Below are 22,996 nucleotides of genomic sequence, written 5' to 3'. Positions count from 1 at the left end.
CAATTGATCGTTACTTGTACGTTTCTATAGTTGTTTCCAGTTACATTATACATACACACATATATATATATGGATGATTTTTTAGATAAAAAATAACCTCTTTGAACCCATTGGCTGTGATCTCGCCTGTACATTTAGGTTTTACAAAAAATTTACAGACTTTCAGTGTTGCTTAAAGAGTGAGTTTCGCCTTCTAAAAACAAATAATTCTGTAGATATGCACTGCTGGCCAAAATCTTAAGGCCAATGAATATAAAGAAAAAAATATGCATTTTACGTTGTTAGACTCAACCACTTATTTGAGTAGAGCTTCGAAAGATGAAAACAAGAAAAGGGAAAATAAAAATAAAAACCTTTTTAGCATTTAATAGGGCTAAATGTGAGCACTGTGAAATTAGCCAAAGTACTAGCTGTTCAAAAGTTTACGACCATACCAAAAAGAAGTCCTAAACAGGGTAGGAAATGTCCAACTTCAAAAATTCGCTTTGGCATAGTCGATATATGTGTTTGCAAAAGGCTGGCTGGAATGTTATTCCAAGTGGTGAAGATGACTTCACGAAGATCATGTACTGTTTGGAATTGACGTCCATTTCTATAGTCTTCCCCTGTCATTCACTTCCAAACATTTCAATGGGGTTCAGTTCAGGCGAACACGCTGGATGATCCAAAAGAATCACGTTATTCCCCATGAAAAAGTCCTTTGTCCTACGGGCATCGTGGATTGCAGCGTTGTCCTGCTGAAAGATCCAGTCATTTCCACATAAGCGAGGGCCTTCAGTCAATAAGGATGCTCTCTCCAACATGCCAATGTAGCAAGTTTCTGTTTCACGTCTCTGTATAACCTGAAGCTCCATTGTTCCATGGAAGAAGAAAGCACCCCAGATCATGATGGAACCTCCTCCACTGTGTCGTGTAGAAAATGTCTCCGGTGGGATATCCTTATCGTGCCAATAACGTTGGAAGCCATCTGAACCATCCAGATCAATTTTTTTCTCATCAGAGAACAAAATCTTCGTCCACTTTTCTACGTCCCATGTTTGGTGCTTCTCAGCAAAGTTTAACCGAGCTGTTTCGTAGTGTGGAAGGAGGGTTGGCCTTTGAAGACGTTTATGGTTTTTAAAGCCTTTCTCTCGTAGATGCCGTTTTATTATTCTTGGGCTGCATTCTGCGTCCGTAAGGGCCTTAATCTGGTTAGACGATCGACTGATGTCTTGCCGGACAACCCATCAAATCCTCCTGCTCAATGCCGGCGAAATATTTTTTTTGCCGACCACCTGAAATTATCATTCCGTATCCCTCAGGGTTTTTTAATAAATTTGCAACAGCAGTTTTACTACGCTCAATCTCACCAGCGATGGCACGTTGAGAGAGATCTTGCTTTTGCAGCTCGATAAAACTGCCATGCTCAAACCCTATCAACATTTTAGCCTTTGCCATGTTTTTACCCAATTTAATACAGGAGATGCCAGTGGAAGATGTTGAGAACGCTAATGTTTGAACACAAATGACTAAATTTCGTTACGTGTTTACCGATTAACGCATCGTTTCAGTATCGCGTTAAACTTTTGACCAGCTAGTATTTAGACTAATTTAATAGTGCTCACATTTTCTTTATTAAATGCTGAAAAAGTTTTTTATTTTTCCTTTTCTTATTTTCATCTTTCGAAGCTCTACTTAAATAAGTGGTTGAGTCTAACAACGCAAAATGCATATTTTTTCTTTATGTTTATTGGCCTTAAGATTTTGACCAACAGTGTACATCACTTTGTGTCATCTCCTGTTTCAGCCATTACTTCTAATATGATTTGTATTAATTTGAGCATTTAAGAATTTATTGTAAACTTAAATTCGAACTTTTTTATTATTTTAACCAATCTACAATCACAATTAAATTTTTGTAAATACAGCATTAAATAGAGACGTAGGCCTCATACGACATTGTTAGTAACAGTTATTTCTTCAATAATTGCGAAATAAGAAATCACCACTGATAACTGCTTTACGTAACTTGGCACGAATATGGTTACATTCAAGGCTTGAAATAATAAATTATATCAGTCCAGCTCATATACTATCTCTATTAAACCAGGCTAGTTTTAATATATTATAATGATAGAGAACATCCAACTAATTGTTAACAGATATTTAGCGCAACGTATGCACATCCCATCCTTGTGGCTTAACGATAAGACCGACAAATAAAATATCTTTAAGTTCATGACATGATCCAGAAAATGTTTGTCCTTCCTTATTTATATAAACACCTATATATCACCCAGACAGCATAAAATCCTTTAATAATGAATTATAATTACTACACAATCAATAAATATATCATAGCAAAGATTTACATTAAACATAAAAGCACAAAATTAAATTACTTTGACATAGAATTGTTATACTTACAGACACATATATTACAATAAAAAAATTCAGTATTCAAATTCAAACACAAAATATATACTTACAGACACATATATTACAATAAAAAAATTCAATATTCAAATTCAAACACAAAATATATATCTTAAAGCATGTAAAATATCTTTGAACTGTGATTTAAAGCTATCGCTAAGCATAAAAACTTCTTTAACGATGAAATGCAGTAAAATAATCCTTAACAATGATTAATAAACATAATAAAAATCCTTTTACAATTATTTAAGAATGTATGAGGTAAATGCACATATTATTACAGAATACTAATAAGTATGGAAGGAAACCAATATTAATTATGAATTGATATAATTTTCGTTCAGTGATCCATATTACAGGTAGAATCAAATAAAAACACTAAGAATCCGTTATTTGTCACATTAATGACAACAGGGAAGATTTAGTGTTGGGTTGTCATTGAAAATGGAGACGCCTTTAATAAAGAGTTCGTTTTTTTTTATTTTGGAATCGAGAATTATAATGGCTATGGCGAATGATGAACAAATACTCTGTATAAAAGAGAGCTAGCTGATATCTAAACTATGTTCTCATTTCTATTACGGCCCGGCATGGCCAAGTGTGTTAAGGTTCTAGTCGTAGTCGAGGGTCGCGGGTTCTCGAATCCCAGTCGCACCAAACATACTCGCCTTTTCAGTCGTGAAGGCGTTATAATGGGACGGTCAATCCCACTATTTGTTAGTAAAAGAGTAGACCAAGGGTTGGCAGTGGGCGGTGATGACTAGCTGCCTTTCCTCTAGTATTACACTGCTAAATTAGGGACGGGTATCGCAGATAGCCCTCGAGTAGCTTTGCGCGAAATTCAGAACAAACAAACAGTTCTGATTTTTCTTTTTTCATTTTTAATATTCTAAACTACGAAAGTTGCAAACTCTTTATCAAATTTTCAATTATTAGCCAACACTAAATAATAACACCAATTCTTCCCATTTGTCATTAATGATCAGTTACGGATCCCCAGTATTTTTATTTGACATTTACTATTATTTTAATGAACAGTGTTTATACTTACATTTAAACCTTTCTCTATAATAGTTTCTCTTATCGGTATTAGCATGGCCGAGCGCGTAAGGCGTGCGACTCGTAATCTGAGGGTCGCGGGTTCGCGCCCGCGTCGCGCTAAACATGCTCGCCCTCCCAGCCGTGGGGGTGTATAATGTGACGGTCAATCCCACTATTCGTTGGTAAAAGAGTAGCCCAAGAGTTGGCGGTGGGTGGTGATGACTAGCTGCCTTCCCTCTAGTCTTACACTGCTAAATTAGGGACGGCTAGCACAGATAGCCCTCGAGTAGCTTTGTGTGAAATTCCAAAAACTTATCGGTATTAGACCTGGCATGGCCGAGCGCGTTAAGGCGTGCGCTTCGTAATCTGAGGGTCGCGGGTTCGCGCCCGAATCGTGCCAAACATGCTCGACCTCCCAGTCTTTGGGGCGTTATAATGTGACGGTCAATCCCACTTTTCGTTGGTAAAAGAGTAGCCCAAGAGTTGGCGGTGGGTGGTGATGACTAGCTGCTTTCCCTCTAGTCTTACACTGCTAAATTAGGGACGGCTAGCACAGATAGCCCTCGAGTAGCTTTGTGCGAAATTCCAAAACAAACAATCTTAACGGTATTATTTACTAAACACGAGTATACAGCACGTTTTATCGCACATTCTATTATATTACTGCCATATAAATTTGTTCTTTCTAAACGTTCAATTTAATAAAAAAATTCACTCAATGCTATTATTGTCTTTTATTGTTCGAATAGTATGAGCTAACTTTCTAGAGATATTTAGAGAGATAGTGGGACTTAAAATAACTCCGAAACGTCCGTATTGAAGATGTTTTGGTTTTACCGTGTTTTAAATATTTATTATAATTCTAAAACTGTTATAAAAATATTCCTGGCAAAAATGTTTTTCAGGAAGTATATTTACATTTTATGTTTCACGTTTATTATACATATTTACATGTAAACAATTATAAAGTATTATATATTTCATTACTTTCGAAATAAAATATCTTGTGAAATATTTTGCATTTTTACAACATGTTTTTAGTTTTTAAAGTATATATATTATTCAACAGGTAGCGCAATGATAGTAATTGACGTGTTGGTGTGTTTGATACGTTCTTAACGTATGAAGTTATGTGCGTTTGAAACTATTTGATTATTAATCAGAAATTGTGTTTGTGTGAAGCATCATAGTTTATATATACTAACATTTAGGTTACTCGCTTTGCAATTATTTTGCAGCTGGAATAAAATGTGATGCCAAAAACTTCAAGATACTGATGGATAGTGAGCTTCGAAACTGAAAGTTAACGAACCCGAATATTACAAAGTCATCCTTTGAAGTCGTATGACTGACGGGATTTCCAGTTTCACAGAACTTGAACATATTGCAGGAAATTTACCAATGATGTAGATATATCCCTGCAATTTATTCATTTAAGTGTGCTCGTGTTGTCAGGCATCCATTTTTGAATTTTTAACCAGCCTAAACTTCTAGTTGTAAATACTAGTAGCATGTAAAATTGTGTTATACTGGTCTTAAGTAATGTTCAGTAGGACCGTGTTCATTGCAGACTTGCAATCTTATTTTGAAGGCCTAAAACTAACAGCTACAAATTTGATTATAGTCTGTTACTTGAAATATCGAGAATCTGAAAACTATGCAAGACCCGGGCCAGAGACGTCGAAAGTTTTCTGATGTGACCAATTCTTTTCCTTTCAGTTATATTGAATTATTGGCAAGTTCTAGATTGAAAGTTCGTACATGTGGAATTGGTAAATGTGCTGTAAGACATATGTGCAACTCTTGTTCTTCTAGTTGTGAGAATACAGTTTTAAGACTAGCTCGAGTTCTTTATACTCTGTGCTCTGTCAGTTTTGTTGTAGTAGCAGTCAGAACTATTGGATTGGTTGTTCTTTATTATGTCTTTTCCATTGGAATAACGTTTTATCAAAAATGGTTTATCAAGGTATTTTTACCTGTTATTAATTTATTGTAAAATATTGCTTTTTTAGTGTACCTATTTGAATATTTTTATAAATTTTTATGCAGTTAATTTCATTTTGATATTTGATGTACTGCAAATATATATTATAAGTTTTATTCTATATTACAATGAAATTAATTTTTTTCACAGCTTCAGGAATGGGGTAAAATTTGATATTGAGATGTGGTTTATTGCGTATTCATTGAAAATATGTTACCGGTACTTTTATAAAAGTAAAAGGAAAGTCTACTCAGTGGATTTAGTAAAAAAAGAAAAGAATAAACTGAAAATGAGTGTGATACAATGTAGTTATTTCAGACTTGTACAAGAGATACCTACGTATGCAACCTTATCAATCAAAATGAAAGTTCATGTAGATAACCTTGTGAACTGTACTTGTTACATCTGAAGTTCATTTCTTAATGTTATTATATCCGTATTAGTTTGAAGGCAAAATTATTTACTATGCTAAGTTCTGCTACATGTAGTTTATTGGTTATAGTTTATTGAAGAAAATTGATAATAAATGCCATTTTTATATCATTTCTTAAGAATTACAGTATTGAATGAAATTTTTATTTGTTTCTAATTGTATGTTACGATTAAGAAAGCCTTACATAATCATAATGTAATTTAACAAATAGATTGTTATGTACCAAAATCTTGACAATTATCTTTTGACAGCTTGCTTTAAAATGTATGGAATTGGATGATTGGTGGTATGGAAATAAAGCTAGCAAAACTTCATTAGGTTTAAGATGTGGGATGGAATTTATAAAATGTAATAAATGCCAGGACTGAGTTATGTTTCCAGATTTTATTAAATGTAAAGAGGTAAAGTATTGTATTTAAGTTCTTATAAGTTTAATCAAGTTTTATATGGATTGGAACCCACTCAACAGTTTGAGTGATGAAATGAACCTTGGTGTGGTGGGGAATAGGTCATTTATACAGTCAAAGTGGTGCTCTGTTGCTAGTTAAAGAGAAGCAGTACCAAAATGATTCCAGGGTAGAAGGGTTATTTTATGGGGATAAATTAAAATAACTTCTTTTTTTATGGGAAAAGAAGGGAAGAGGTAATATTTTTGAAGTATACCAGTAGAGCTTGACACTAACTTTTTTGACCACTTGCCCTGAGGGTAACCTTTGTGAAATGCTTGCCTACACTTAGGAGTCACTGTCCCAAATAAAAACTGCAACAGACTGACAACAGACAGAGTTACCATTTCAGTAACTGACTTTAATAATAAAACACAAGTATAACATAATAAGCATTTTAATATCTGTAAAACTGAACACTTCAAAATACAACAGTACTCAATAAAAACATTGAAACTCTCAGTTGTTTGTAGTTACTCCACATACAATGATTATTAGCATCTTTATCATCAGGTAAGTGTCACTTGAGCATGTTAATTATTCTGGTAGACTAGATAGACTAGAAGTTGTTTTAAAGTGGACTAGTACCGAGTAATACCTGTAAACAGTTGCTCTGGTAAGTTCACTGGTAAGTAGTAGGTAGACTAGACTTAGTCATCAAGGTAATCAGGCCTCCTGGTACGACATGATTGAGTCCACCAGTACTCCACTGCTCTTCTGGAGTTAAACTCAGCCAATGTTCAACCATCTATTGCTATCCTCATAAGCACGGATAGTGTGACTAGATTTAGACTGGCTCTTCAGTCATCCTTGATTTTCTTCATAATGGAAAAATCCTCTTTCACAACATGCTGTTTACATTGGCAGTGTGAGAATGATTTGTGCCAAAAGATACAAATTTGGGAATCTGTCTAAAATTGAAGAAAAACCCAATTCCAGGAGTTGTAAAGGTCCATGCCTCAAACATTGTCTTGCCTTTAAGAGAATGCCTTTAGGACAAACCACTCACATAATGATGTAGCATTACCATAGCCCACAACTTGAAGAGGCTGTTCAAAATGAGCTGCCACAGTGTTAATTTGATCTATCCCCCAATACAGCAAGAGCGTCTTGAGGTTCATTGAAAGGCCAGTCTCTTGGATTAATGTATCTCAGAACAGCTGGAATGGATTCTTAATCTGAAGATGACCTAGGAATGCCAAAACGCTGTTTTCCCCATATCAGTAAAAGTATTGATACCTTTTTCAGTCGTTCTGAGATGCATTTTTATTTCAAGTGTGTTTCTCGTCATCAAGAGTCTCTTGGATCGAGCACCATGGCTCCCTGCATTAGCTTCTTCTCCAGAAGAGGTCTAAAACTTTTCTGAGTATGATCTGTGACTCTCTGCAATACAAGTTCTTTTGCAATTTCAAACTGTTGAAGATTCTGCTCATGTTTGGTGAGCTCAATCTCTTGCCACTGATTGCTTTCACCAACATCTTGGATAAAGCATCTTAGATTTTCTCCATTCATATGCTTGAAGCCCTCTATAGCAAGCACAAAAGTATTCAGTGCATCAATTGAGTCAGTTAAAGTACCCTGGTCATGTTGGAATCTTTAGCTCAATAGTGATTATTCATGGAAAATATCAAACATAAGATGCATATACAGCAGTCTTTTATTTTTTCATGTCCTGTTGGATTTTTTCAGCTCTCCCAATTATTGTAGCACTAGCATCTTTTGACTCAGCTGTATGGTCTAAATATATATATATGGATTTGAAATTTCTTTTCAGCATAACTTCAAGTGCTCTATAGAGATAAGGAGCCCATCTTTTCCCTAGGATATTCACAGGTTTTAATGGTTTTTTTCTAGGGCATAATTGACGCTATTTAATTCCTTGCTTGCTTTGGCACTCAAATGATACTGTTTGTAAAGTCCTAACAGAAGGTATTTTATGTCCAATAAAAATTTTTTTTTACTTCACAGCATCCAACAGTCCCCTATCAAATAGGTAAGCCACACACCATGCCCCAACTAACCATGGCATTCCATCTCTAGTAAGAAGTGCAATTAGTCCATTTTCTGCTCCAGTATTGACAGAAGCACCATCAGTTCCTATAGTGGTTGCCTTTGTTTTCCAGTTCTCCACACCAACTGTCTCAAATATTTTTTCAATTGCTGTTTTTAATCCTGTGACAGTATCACTGGGTGGGGCCTGCAAGTCCAAAATTTTGTAACAACATTTTCTGCCTTTACAAATTAATTAAATACAATTTTTTCTTTAATTACTCCAGTGTCTGTAGGTCCGTCTGACATGAGGGAAAACACTGCAGCATTGTTAAGGTCTGCACACAGATCTTGCATCATGATGTCATTAATACATGTGATAAATTTCTTTGCTGATTTTTCATTTATATACGTGTCTCCTAGCTGCACTCCATTTATTATTTCAGTTTTGCTTTCATTTGTTAAGACTAATGTAATTATAAGAATCAATGATTGAAAGCAAAGGAGAATATATTATGAAATATCAACCATACTATATCTGCTAAATCCTATGCCAACAAGGCCTTTCACCCAACACCAGGGCTCATCAGACTGGCTAGGATACAAAAGAAATAGTAGTGGTCTAGGCACTGTACTTAATGTAAGTTTTCAAGCACGTGTTGGTGTGCAGCTCATATTAAGTAAGTGAATTGTAATTATTATTGTTTTTATTTAAGTCTCACTTACAAAGTAGGTTTTCCAGATAAAAACTAATAACACAACATTATTTTTGACACTAGTTACTTATTTATTGTTATAGTTTTATTTAAATTAATGACTATAATTCACAAGAACCAGCTAACTTGCAAGCTGGTATTGTTTCCATGGTGGATCAGACAGACACAGCATCAGAATGAGAAAATGACATTGATACTATTAGTTCTTAGAACCCATGAGTGAAAGTACAAGAAAATATGTCAACCACACAGCATCCAGTGCAAACTAGGTCTCTTGCCCAACACCAGGGCTAATCAGGCTGAATATAATATTACAGAAATAGCAGTGGTCTAGGCACTATATATATATATATCATCAGTTTTCTTGAACAGAAACTGTTATGATGTGAACTAGTATAATAGTTGAATGCAGGGGCATAGATTTTTATACACCCAATGGGGGGGATGATTTTTGCAACCACTTTTGTGGACTGTTCAATTTGCAAATTGGTAATCTATGATTACGTGAACCTGAAAGCTGTAAACATGCAGTCACAGAGTAATCCTGTTGCCACGATACTTGTATGTATACTTAGGCCTACTGACTGATACTTACGAACTGTCTCTTAGATCGAAGAGCTTAGAAGCATGCCTATATTAAAGATGTACATTTTAGCTACTGAAAAAGCCTACATCTAGGCCTATTTATGTAATTCAATTGGTAAAAACACGAGAATCACAAGAACAAACACACAATTTGTAGCCCTGTGATGCAATAAAACAATTCAACAGACCAAACTGTAAGGGGGGATGATTGTATGCACCATACCCTCCACCTAAAATGAAGGGGGATGTATACTCTCCATCCCTTCCAGGATCTATGCCCCTGGTTGAATAAATATACTTAATGAACTTTGATTTTTAAGTGGTAGTTTAAGGAAAACATCTTGAAATTCTAAGTTCAGCACACATATAAAGCATTGTCTTAGTTTAGAGGCCAAATATGGTTACATATTAGTTAGTTTTATTATATTGTTAATTAGTTTGTATCCTAAATTATTGATATCTTAGGTGTAAATTATAAGCTGTAACACTGATAGCTTGTTTAATCAAATTTCAATTTCTAATGTATTTTCATATTTATTATTATTGCTAGTGCCTGATATTTGGTTTTAGAATTTCTGAAAACCCTTTGGTCTTCTTTACTTGACAGAGATAAAGTTTTTTGAATTTTCCATAAACAGTATCTTGTAATGGAAAAGACATATTTTTCATGCCAGTGATTGACTTTAGTATCTTTATTACCATCAATCTGTGAACAAAGTATACACCATATCAACCTTTCTATCAGAAGTGATCAGTACAGCATATGGAGCTGTATTTGAAGTCAGTCTTGACAAACACACCTGTTAAATTTATGATAAAAAAAGGTTATTGTTTGATTGTTAAGTAAATATGGAGAAACACAATTGCTATTTTGCACCAAAATTTCTGGATGTATTATAATTATGTATTGTTTGTCTCTTTTGAGTATTTTGGAAGTTGATTCATAAACATAGATGCTTTATTTTGCTTAGAACTTCCATTTTCCCCTGACTGTTGTCATCTGTCATCTGGTTGTAAAATTTATTCTGTCAGCAATTGTTAGGACAGTGTGGGAAATTTGGTCAGATCAACAAAGAGTAATTCTCAAATGGAATATTTACATCAAACAATTAGCTATTGCTGGTAAGTCACTATATAACACTTAATATGTTATAGTTTTCAAGTTAAAGGTAAAATCAGAATGCCACATACATTGTTTAAGCTAGAAAAGTGTTAAGAGTAATGCATATGTAAGCATTTATAAGATTTTCATATGGTTTCTTTGTTTTCTGTAATTGTATGTTGTACTGAGATGTTACACTTACCCACAAATATTATCTAAAAACTTAATTCAAGATCCAATAACTATATAACAGAATCTTATTTTAAAAAAATTAAACTTGCATTACTAACTACACATTAGTCAAACTATTCCACAAATGTTCACAATATTGTTTTAAATGTAACTGAGAAATAATTGTTGTGAAAACTAAGCCTGTAAATAGGCTTTCAAAGCTTTAACTCTGACCTTAATATTCAAATTTACACTGTATTTCCAACTTCTTATTGTACTTAAAAACAAGCATATTAACAGTTTATCTTCTAGGATAATAACCAGTGTTCCTACTGTGTTATGTTTGTAAAACTTAATTTCCATTTTATGCTAAAACCACACATTTTGTTTGACTGTTTTTTGGCAAAACTAATGAAAATCAAAATGGATTTTTTTCCCAAAAATGATTACCAAATTTTAATAGCAATAATTGTAAGTTGTCTTTTCTGTTTGTGTTAATGATATCCTGTCTTGGCATCTCATCTTGTAACCTGTCACTGTGTGTGTTTTGTACTGTTTATATTTAGAACTGTTGTAGCATTGGTTACTTCAAAATTAAGAGAACAATTCAATTCAGACTGTTGAATACAAGATGTGATTGCTTTTGGGGTTTTAATTTGCAAACTTTTCATCGACTTTTGAAACGAGTTTAGTTTTATTATTGAAAAAAAAGTTACATTTAACTCCTGTCTTTTGTTATTCATTAATATATGTTATGAACCTTAAATTACATTTCTGATTGGGATTTGTTTTGTGAATTTTATTAAATTATTTTGATTTTCACAAGTTTATTTGCCAAGGAAAATTTAAGCAGAATGAAGTATATCCATAATATTAATTTGTAATGTAAGGTTGTTATCACTTGAAGTAACTATCCATTTATTTTTGTAAAGAATTAATTTAAATTTTGTTTAAATATTTTTGAAAGTAAAATAAAAAATTTTGGTTTTGGTCTTGTTTAAATTAATCTTAAAACTTTAATTTACAAAAACTGGAGGTCCATTAAAAAATGTTGCTGCTTGTGTTAACTTACATTTATATATCAAATTTTGTGCTAATCACACATTAACAACTTATATTTTAGAAGACAATCTGAAACATTAATATTTAGATTATTCAATTTAAAGTATTTAATAAATGATTAATGGTTTTGATAAAATCACAAATATACACAAATGTTCTTTTTTACTGAAAATTTTCTAAAATTTCTTCACATTATTTCAGGAGTAGCAAGTGCCTTAGACATAGGGTTTTCAAACTGGAGTTTCGAGTTCATCACAGTATCATTGTAAGTATATGCATTTTAGATTTGTCATGGATATTTAAGTGTGTTTATTGCAGTCATAGTAGTCATCAAATCTGGATTGAATGTAACCCATCAAGTATTTGTTAAATAAGGCCATGTTTTGTTCTACCATGAAGTCCCTTTGTTCCAACATTATTTAAATGCACATTATGTCCTCTTTTTTTGTTCATTATTGTATTTCACTCTTCAAATATCTCTTTGTAGTTGTTTTACTTTTCATTGCTTTAAATCATTGTTTTGTAATATTTATTCCCTTAACAATTGCTGGAAGCTGCTTGTGAAAGATTCGTTTTTTTTTTTTTTGTATGTATGTGTGTGTGTAGACATACAGTGCTCATGTTTAACATTTTTTAAAAAGACAGCTGGGCCTCCGAAACATGCATTTTTAAGGACTTGAAAACGGGTGGCTAATCCTACAGCTCATTGTAAAATATAGTGGAATCATGAATCACCCCTTCCTCAGAGTATAAAAAATTCTATACTTCTTTTTGGCTTCATTTGACAGTTCATATTTTGCATAAATGTTTTGATTTCAATTATGGTAGACATGAGGGAAAAATACTTGCTAATTTTTAAAAGCATCTGCCCCCTTCACCTCTTAAATTCATGGATCCACCCTTGGGAGGTTGTCAAAAAAAATCATTGAATGAAATAACAAATGTTACATAAATTGAAACTAAAGATATCAACATATCTCAATTTATTTTGTTGTGAAGTTATAGTTCATGAAAATAACAAGCAAAGCATTTCACTTCATCTACAACACACATTACTTGATGTATTTACATGATACATATACACAAAAAAATGCACACACACATGCATATACACACTGGTTGTTAGATGTGTTAGGCTATACATACTGTATACATTGTAGGCCAGCTCAGCTAACATATGTCTTTAAGCAAACATTCATTGTGACAACATTTGTGTATTGTACATGACTGAGAAGTGTTCATAAATATGGGAATGTGCATTCATGGTTCATTATACATTCTGCTCTGTTAAGGAACAGTAAGATTAGATTTTGTGGAGTAAAACTTTTAATGTTGATGTGTAGGGGCAATGTGGGCTTTCTAACAGGTACTTTTTATGGACTCACTAATGTTTTTGAATGCACTTTGCTTTCAGGTCTCACCCCCACTAGTACAGCAGTATGTCTGTGGATTTACAATGCTAAAATCGGGGATTCGATTCCCCTCAGTGGGCTCAGCAGATAGTCCGATGTGGCTTTGCTATAAAAAAAAACACACACACACTTTCAGGTCTCTCTCTAATTTTGAATCCTGATATATACAACTGGAATTTTTTATTTTCAAGTGTTTGTAGAGGAGAATAAGTTTCCCTCCTCTCATTTTATTTTTTCTGTAAATATACAATGATCACTTTGAATAAAAAATTTGTAATGTCAAATTTTCACCATGTAGAATCTACAAGAACATTTTCATTAGTTTCCATATTTCAGTCACATAAGAGTTTATTTCAGCTCCTGATTCATGAGGTATGATTCTTTGTTTGGGTGTTAAGAGAAACATGTTTGCCAAGTAATGTAATACATCTGTTGTATTTTACCTGACTTTCTTTTTTTGTTTTTCCTATTAATTTTTAATAAAACTAGCCTACTGTTATTAATTATCTTTCTGAGATTGGTGTATCTGTTGCAGTAATCTCAATTAAATTTTAAATTGAAATTTTGTTAATTTCTGTTATTTTTCTTCAAAGTTGATTTCTGTCTTCTGGCTGTATGGATTTTCATCCATTATCTAGAAAGTTTCCTTGTTAGTTACTTGTTTGTGCAACATTACTTGATTCTTTAATGTTATGAACAGTTAGGACTTTGTGCATAAATTTAGGAAAATTTTGATGTTTTTGAGTTTAGGAGATTTTATTTTTGATGTTTCTTCTATATTCCACTTTTGATTTTCATGAAACAAACAAAAAGACATTCATACCTGTAGATCTCTTCCTCGTTTTTTAGTTTTTAGGTTCTAGTGTGTTGGTTATCCATATGTGAGCTATTCATATTGAAATGTGCTTGTTGAAAATATAATGCTATTCAAACAGATATAGGACAGGTATTTCAGGATGAATACACTTTACTTTTCATTAATTGGTTGCCAATAAAATTAAATGACTGAAGTATGTGAAGTGGAGAGGCCTGGTTGATCTTGAATGAAGTATCTGTTTGAATTCACTTTTTTAATTTGTGTGTCAAAGTTTTCAATATAAAGAAAAAAGAACAAAAAATGCAAACATTTGGACCAAATGTATTTAAATATTAGTTTGAAATTAAGTTTCCAGAATTCAGAACTTAAAACACTTAACCAAATCTATTTTTGTGTTTTTTTTAAATGTTTTTTAAATACTTACCACAATAAATGAATGAATTTTTTTTTTAATTTCTAACATTTCTATTTACAGGTATACTATGACCAAGTCAACATGTATTATATTTATTTTGGGATTTTCAATACTCTTTGGATTAGAGAAAAAGGTAAGAATTATTTTACTAATGTTTTATTTTTACAATAAAACAGATTATGTAAAGCTTTATAATGTAGGAAATATAATAATCCAAAAACACGTGAATACAGAAAAACAAAATTTTGTTTTAGCCCAAACAGTAGGTAATATTTCATAAAAACAACAAAATAAGTCACCTGAACAAATTTAAGTTGCATAATTGTATTCATATTATTATGTAAAATGGAATTTAGTTTAGCTCAAAATTCACTTCTTTTTGTTTTGTTTGATGCAACTTGGTGATGATTCTTAGGTGAATTAGGAACAAAACTGAATAAAATGATACATGCAACCTGAGTAACTTCTAGTGGTTTTAATTTGATGCGTTTAAAAGACATCATATATTATTTTAGCTAAAGCAGAATTGCAGCTTTTTTTTGGCTGGATTTCTATATTGTGATGTAATACAGAAACCCAAGACATTTACACTGTAATTATTATTATTTTAATTAGACATGTAAAGGGAAGCAACTTGTACAGGGAAGTAATACACAAATCAGGATATTGCTAACATTAAACCCACTATCAAGTAGATTAAATGGGATTGGAAAAAGTGTTACCTCTAAAAATGAGAGTGTATGAGAAAGAGCCAGAAGTAGCAGTGTCTCCACCTGAAACTCTCCTGAGTTGAGCTGTTTGAAATGGATTCTGGGAATGAAAGTGTTCAGGATGAAGGATAGGAAGGTATATTTTATTTCTGTTATTTGATTGTCTTTCTTGCTTCCTACTGATGTGACATACTTTCAAGAGTAAATATTTGTTTACAACTGAAAAGAAATAGTTATTCAGCTAAGTAAGATAGATTGAATTTACTTATTGTCCAGTTGCACTACGATTAGTATATCTTGTAAAATGTAAGAGATGAAGTAATGATTTTCACATATTATAATATATCTTGGATGAGTCTCCAATTTATTATGTTATGTATTACAATTTCAAACAGCCAGAAATTTTGACTTAGAAGTTAATTAAATGTTAATATATATCAGATTTATGGTATTTGTCAATAAGATTGATACATAGTTTTCTTTCTTAACACAAATGTATTTTGATATAAAAGAAAAATACAATTTATAATGACGGTTATTACAAATACTTATTACAAGTAATTCTTTATGTACAACATTTTACAAACTCACAAACAATATTCAATATTCTCTCTGGTTTGGAACTTAATATTTTATCAAGAGTCCAGATCCATGAGATGTAAATTACTTTTATGTTGATACACATATATTTCACTTGACAGGAATGTTAGCTAGCTCTGTTCTTGTTTGTCCTCATGTGATTTACAGGCTTACTTTTCACGGCAGAAGACAGGTATCTAATGTCCTCATAGGAACAGTAATGTTCAAAGTTAATTCTCTGAAGTTGAATGGTTAACACTATTTGAAACCTATAAACATTCTTGTCAAATTTTGTAATTTTCTGATTAATAAGTGTTAATCAAGGTTGCAACACACTTGATTTCCTCTTTGATTTTGCATACTAATCACTTTTTTTAGGCAGTTGTTTAGTGCAGGCTTTTTGAAATTGTGATGATTTATATTATTTTTTGCAAAGTAGTTCTTTTCCATTTCTATTAAGTTTTCTACATTGTATTCATTGAGCTATTTAATCAAGTCATGCTATCTCAGTTTGTCATTTTTTCCTATTGTTTTGATTTGTTCACAGCTAATCATGATTTTGGAATTTTGTGAGATGACTTTGGCTTCTATTTCTACTACTTAGTGTTGGTACTCAGGTTTATAGTCAGAAGGTCTTGGTTTGGGATTTTTGGGCTATAATTTGTTAAGAGATTGATGTTTACATAAGTAGAACCTCTTCTCCCAGTAGTGTTTAAGCTTCTCCTGTATCTGACAGACCTGTTCATGAGTAGCAGGATTTTGATAGCTTTTTCCAGCTCCTATCGATGCCATGCACTTCCATGCATCTCTTGAGAAATCAGCCAAGCGTTCCTTGACCTTTTTGGACACAATTTTTAAGGTTTGTTATGTTTATGTGATCCTGTACTTTCTGTGTTATGTAACACCCTGTTGTCTTAATACCCTGTCTTCTCTTTTCCTCTCAGTATTAGAATACATGCTGAGCATTTCATTTCTCAGTTAAGAGCTAGTGCCATTATGGGTTTCTGATCATTATGCATTGGCTTATAATTATGCCAATCTTCCATTTCTTGACTCTGAACAACCCGAGCTCCCTCATTATCTCTACATTAGAGCACTTATCCTTCTCATTTTTATCCCTTCACACGTAGTTTCTTTACTGGTAGGATCTCCTTGGTAGTGCTTCATAGGTCTGTTTCAGAGATATTCCTGAATCTTTTGAGTTGCTTATTTGTTTCAGCTGAATGTCATACCATCTTCTGCACACTCCCTCTCTTTGCCTATTCCTTCTTCCAGGGATATGTCAGTTCATTGCTTAGCTCTCCATTGTGTGCATCACTACAAACAGTTCTAGTGACTATCAAGTGGTTTCTAGTTCAGTAGAGATATGTTTATACAGTTTTATTCATTTTTGTTGGAAGTTCACACCCAATCTGTGAGTGATCAGGGTTTTGTCAGATATATTATCTTTAATTTCCTCTCCCTTTATCTTTCATCTCCCATCACAACATTCTAACCATTATTTCAAGATTCTACTATCAGTTATGGTTATCCAAGAATGTTCAGACTTTTCTCTCACAGTGGACTATCAAGTCTGTCAGCCAACCCACCCCAGGCTTTGTTGTTCACACAAAGACTAGGTACTGGTGTCCTGTGATCTATTTGTTTTGCCTCAAACAATTTGTAGAGCTTCCCCTCTTTACCTTGGAATTCCTTTTTGCACTTCAATGGACTTTTTTTCACATCTATTGATGCACAAGGTGGACATTGTATATGCGTACCTCCATCTTTGCATTTATTGTCAATCCCAGTGATATCTGGTTCACAACTGGGTTATATTTCACTTTTTCACTTCACCTTTTTGGCTTGCTTCAGCACTGCATGTTTTTGAGCAATCATAGCTGTTGTCAAATGTATGGATGCTCAAGGGTTGCACTTATATCACTACATGGATGACTGGCTTCTGTTATCTCCTTTTGAACACATTTATCTGTTGCAGCTCTTGTTGGTTGGATTCTTGAGGGGGAGAGGTCTTTCCTGCTTCCGCAGGTTGAAATCCCCATCGCACCAAGCATGCTCGCTCTTTCAGCCATGGGTGCATTATAATGTGACAGTCAATCCCACTCTTCATTGGTAAAAGATTAGCCCAAGAGTTGGCAGTTGGTGGTGATGACTAGCTGCCTCTCCTCTACACTGCTAAATTAGAGACAGCTAGTGCAGATAGCCCTCACGTAATTTTGCACAAAATTTAAAAACAAACTAACTTTCCTGGTTCATCCAATATTGTGTCCACATGAATGTGTTTTTTTCAATACTTTCCTCTGTTGTATCCAAGCTTTTATGGAGCTTTTTCCTGTTGCTCTCTTTATGCACATGAGATTTTATTGCTTATGGGGACTTGGGATTCCGTCAGAGCCCTTATCTTTTGGGTTATGCACATATGATTTCTCTTCAACAGATGTTGTAAGACCAATGGAATCTTGCTTGGGAGCCTATGGACTCTCCAATTATTCTTTCTCCTTCCTTTCTCAATTATTTCCATTGGTGGTTGAACAAAGAAAACACTTTGGTGGAGATGCTGTTTCCTCATCCATCTCTGGATTTACATCTATTCTCGAATCTTTTGAGTCACTTAGTCCTTTCTTCTTTAGTTGCTTATTTGTTTCAGCTGGTAGAGATACTGTTTCCTAATCCTTGTATTGATCTACATCTATTCTTGAAGGTTTTTGCTGGATGTGTGAGGACATGGTTGGGTTCAGCAACTTATTTCATTGGCATATTTCTTTCTGTCTCTTACTTTCTACAATTTGTTCTAGGTTGCTTTGCATCAGATATAGCATTTTACTTTTTCCCTGATGTCACAACTCCATTATCCATTGGAAGATATTTTTCATCCTACCAATTTTGATGTATACCCATGGCCAATAACACACACACAGAGACAGTATGTTCCACAAGATGGTTGGTATGTTGTTTTTGCCCATTCCAGGCCATACTAACCCATGTTCTTTCATGGGTAAAGCAGAAATGGATTTGTGCCCTTCCCTGACATCCCTGTGATTGAATGAATCAGGGATGATCTGCTTTTCAAAATAGGTTCTCATAGTCATCCACTGCATTGTCTCTGATGTCATTATTCCTCCAAACTATCCACAGCATTTCTCCTTCCAGTTTCTTCTTGTGAAGTATGAGGGCTCTTGCCAGTTTCACTAGCCACTGAGGTGGTAGACCATGGAGGTAGCCTCCTGAATGTGTTCACTTCCATTCAGTAGAGAGAGATTAGGATGGTGACTTTCTGCCCCTGTAATTAATTTAGATTATCTGCTCATGTTTTACATTCATACAGTTGGTCCCAATAGGCTAATGTTGTATATCCATGTGCACCATCTTCTATGTGGTCTTATCCAGAAGATGGCATTTTAAGTGGTGAATGTTATCCTTCTGATGGTCCACCTGAGGGAAGTTCAGCACCTGAGATGAATGTTGCATGTAAAGGAGCTAGTCAATTTGGTTTTGGATTTGAAGTACATTACCACATTGGCACATCTCTTCTTACTTTTGTTCCAGCCAGTTTCTTAGGTGACTTGTGTTGGTTGTGGATTTATCCACATGTGCCCTGTTTAGTAAACTGGTAAAGAAATGTTCTCTTTCTTTAGTTCTTCTCAATTTGAGATGGATATGATGTTTACCCTTCTTTTACCGTAAGTCAGACTGTGTATGCTCAATGCCACTTGGTTTTGGACTGAAGGTGACCTTTCAAGTATGGTCTGTCATACCATAGCTAGTCTACAGTAAATGACACATTCATTTTAACTCTACCCAATTTTTATCTCTAGCTGGATACTCTGCTTTCTTCCTATCCTGGATTACAATTCCAGTGATTTCAATGGAATGTAGGGTCGGAAGTGCAGAGTTTTTCTTTTGTTTATTAGATGTGCTTCTGCCAATTTCTGAAATTTTTACATGACATCTACTACCATACTGGTAAAGAGTATACTTGACATAGAAGTGGTGTAGTCTCCAACTTGTATTCCTCACCCAACAGGGGTTCACACTCCACAAGTGTTCTTTGGACACTTTCAAAGAATGCTTATCTATATCCCTTACATCCAGTCCCTCCATCTATATGATGTGGGATTCTATCTGTTATGTAATAAGAGGAAAAGTACTGTATCACAAGTTAGTATTTTTCTACACTGAAAGAAAACATATTTCCAATAGGTATTTACCTCTGCCTACACTTCTCACCCATCCTCCCCACCTAAATCGGTGCTTAATTTCTGTTTAATCTTGAAGTGGTGGTTAGGTAGAATTGAGCAGAAGAAGTCACATGCATTAGGAGGGTGTTTTGCATTTCTGTTAGCAGAGGGATATTGCCTCATGATTTACATGCAAAGATGCAATGAACCACGTTGATTGGGCAGTAGGTGGGAGTTTTGTGGCTTGTGACATGCACAAAAAATGGTCATATAGAGGGCACATTGAGTAAGATTAACTATTAGAAATGTATTTTCAGTTTAGGAAAATAATAACTTTCAGTCCATGAACAAATTTGTTTGCCCAAACTGCTGGAAGTAAAATACAAATTAAATTAAGAATGCAGTTCAGTACCTCAAGCCCAATTTGCACAAACACCAAAATAGGTCTTCCATTTTGCCGTTGATCATTCATTTTTTTTGTTGATAATCAATTTCAAGATTGAGTGTAACATATATATATATAGAAACTAAAGAAAAGTGGAAAAGTGATCTGGAGAAAAGATGTGTAGTTTTTTTCTTGTTAACATGCATGCAGTATGTAATAACTAGTGTAATAATTAGACAGAAAAAGTGTATTAATAAGTTCAGTAGAGGTTAAAAACCTGGGTCATTAAATGTATAATGTTTGTAAGTTTTAATAATGTTGAGCATTTACTGTTAATTGTTTGTAGGTGTCAACCACTAAAAAACATGGAAGTTAAGAGTAGAAAATATGTTTCCTTTAGAATCGATGGTTGTAACTTGAACATTGTTCTGAAAAAAAGTTGGTTAATACTTTATGAGCTTGTGTAATGTTAAACAGAAACCACAAGTAAAGAAACCTGTAAAGCAAGCATTCTTTTAACTTATGAAGTAGGGTTTAGTTCTGCTAAAATGGTATTACCAAAGATTTTATACTATAACATCTAATTTATTTAAATGAATAATTAAAGATAGTGCAGTTATTTTCTGACTGAAAAACAGACTTAACATTACCAAGAAACATTTTTCTAGTCCATTTATTTATAATTGAGTGCAGTTTAGTTTGTAAAATCTAAGAATTTTATGTTTTAGTGTTGTGTGTGCAGTAATATCAATCTGTACATTCAGTGTATGTTTACATTTATAATCAAAAGAGTGTAGGAAGTAATGGAACACATTTTCTATTGAATATTGTATATTTTTTGTAGAGGCTGTCTCTTGTGGGTGTGGTCTTCCTAATAAGTGTAGGTCTTTTCATGTTTACGTACCATTCCACACAATTCAACCTTCAAGGCTTTCTTTTGGTATTGAGTGCATCTTTTTTGGCTGGAATGAGATGGACAGTGGCCCAGCTTATCATGCAGAGAAAAGATACAGGTAAAGTGTTAAATATGTTAATTATTTATAAATAGCAAAATGTTCTAACAGTAGTTTTGCAATATAATTACAAACATCTGTGTAAATTACCGTGGATAGATTTTGTTCAAAGTATAATTCTTACAGTGTTTAAGAAATAATGTTTAATTTCTTGAAATTATTAATGCATAAAATGTTAATAGGCTAAGAACATGATTTTATGGATGTGAGCAATATGTGAAACAACATTTGATTACACCAGTTTATTGCTATGTGCAGATTAGTTCATTACACTTAAACAGTAGCCTAAAATTCTTTTTTTTTAACTTGTTATGAGAGATTAAAAAATATAGGGCAAAACACTTCTATTTATTCAGTAACTTCATTAAATTTGACCTTAACAGTATGTAACTGTACGGTTCTTTGAGACTATTCTTACATACTCATTCTTGAGAAATTTTCACCTTTACACCATTTTCAATCTTAAACTTCCATAAAGTGCTGCTCTTCTTCATGACTGTTAATGACAACTGATTCTATAAGTTGATGACCCTGTCAAAAATAAGTCATTGCTGGAGTAAAACTTTTTTTTTTCAAATCTTAATTTTCTGTTCTCTCATCTTGCTATATTCAGAATATAACAAAAATAGGCTTTTATAGTGAATAATTTATTAAGATAATGTATTTATAACAAGGGTGAGATGATTTGATATCAGTTTTTGTCATGTTTAATAGTGTCTGCCACTGGTACAGCTGTAACTTTACAGATTTACATGCTAAAACCACGGGTTCGGTTTCCCTCGGTTGACTCAGCAGATAACCTGATGTGGCTTTGCTATAAGAAAACATACATGTTTAATAGTCTGTGATCATCTCAGGCTATTGCTGAATAGTAACTAATTTTTATACTTATAATTATTATTTTTGGTATTTAATTTATTTGATCTAACAAAATACTAATTAACAAATAATTTGATCTCATGTTTTTGCTGATAATCTGCTGCTTTCTTCAAGGAAGTTTTGAGACGGACAATTTGAACTACATATAGTGTATTTTTAATGTTATAATCATTCAGACTTACTGTCAGACATCAGGAAGCCTATATATGTATATTTTTCGTTGTTGTACGTGAAGTTGCAGAATACACTTGATTGCTTTGGAACTTTTGTAATTAAGTAAAATTAGTCAAAAATTTAAAACCTGTTCAATATAACTACATAAACATCATAAAAACTATTGATCCAGAAATTAAATGAAGAGTTAAATCCATAACATTTATTTTTGCCAATATAGTGACCCTGTATTAATATTTTGTAATATTTTTAACTAAAATGTGATCACTAACATAATAATAATCACCATTATACATTCATGTATATCAACAAATATAACCATGAAATAATTAATTATTAGTTTTCTACCAGCTTCATGTGCCAGACACTGAGGACATTTTCAAATAACTATCAAATTGAGTGAAAATTAGTTATTTCTTCACAAGTTCATATGTGCTCTTGGCCAGAATGATCAATAAACCTGGTAACAATCTTTTTCTCTTGCTATCAG

The 22,996-nt window shown here is 33.2% G+C and overlaps 1 protein-coding gene across 2 annotated transcripts in view; it reads left to right on the top strand.

Moving 5' to 3' along the window:
• Window positions 1-4,536: 4,536 nt before the first annotated feature.
• LOC143249580 (solute carrier family 35 member C2) overlaps window positions 4,537-22,996 on the top strand; it is a 35,867-nt gene continuing 17,407 nt past the window's right edge. For both annotated transcript variants that reach the window (XM_076499705.1, XM_076499696.1), the window contains exons 1-5: window positions 4,537-5,422; window positions 10,581-10,731; window positions 12,146-12,209; window positions 14,649-14,721; window positions 21,285-21,453. In XM_076499705.1, the coding sequence (XP_076355820.1) occupies window positions 5,114-5,422; window positions 10,581-10,731; window positions 12,146-12,209; window positions 14,649-14,721; window positions 21,285-21,453 (766 nt within the window). In that variant the 5' untranslated portion in view covers window positions 4,537-5,113. The remainder of the gene's footprint in view (window positions 5,423-10,580; window positions 10,732-12,145; window positions 12,210-14,648; window positions 14,722-21,284; window positions 21,454-22,996) is intronic.

The sequence above is a fragment of the Tachypleus tridentatus genome, chromosome 1, assembly GCF_004210375.1.
Source record: "Tachypleus tridentatus isolate NWPU-2018 chromosome 1, ASM421037v1, whole genome shotgun sequence".
NCBI lineage: Eukaryota > Metazoa > Arthropoda > Merostomata > Xiphosura > Limulidae > Tachypleus > Tachypleus tridentatus.
Note: the sequence above shows the minus strand (reverse complement) of the source record. Positions and strands in the feature narration are given on the sequence as shown.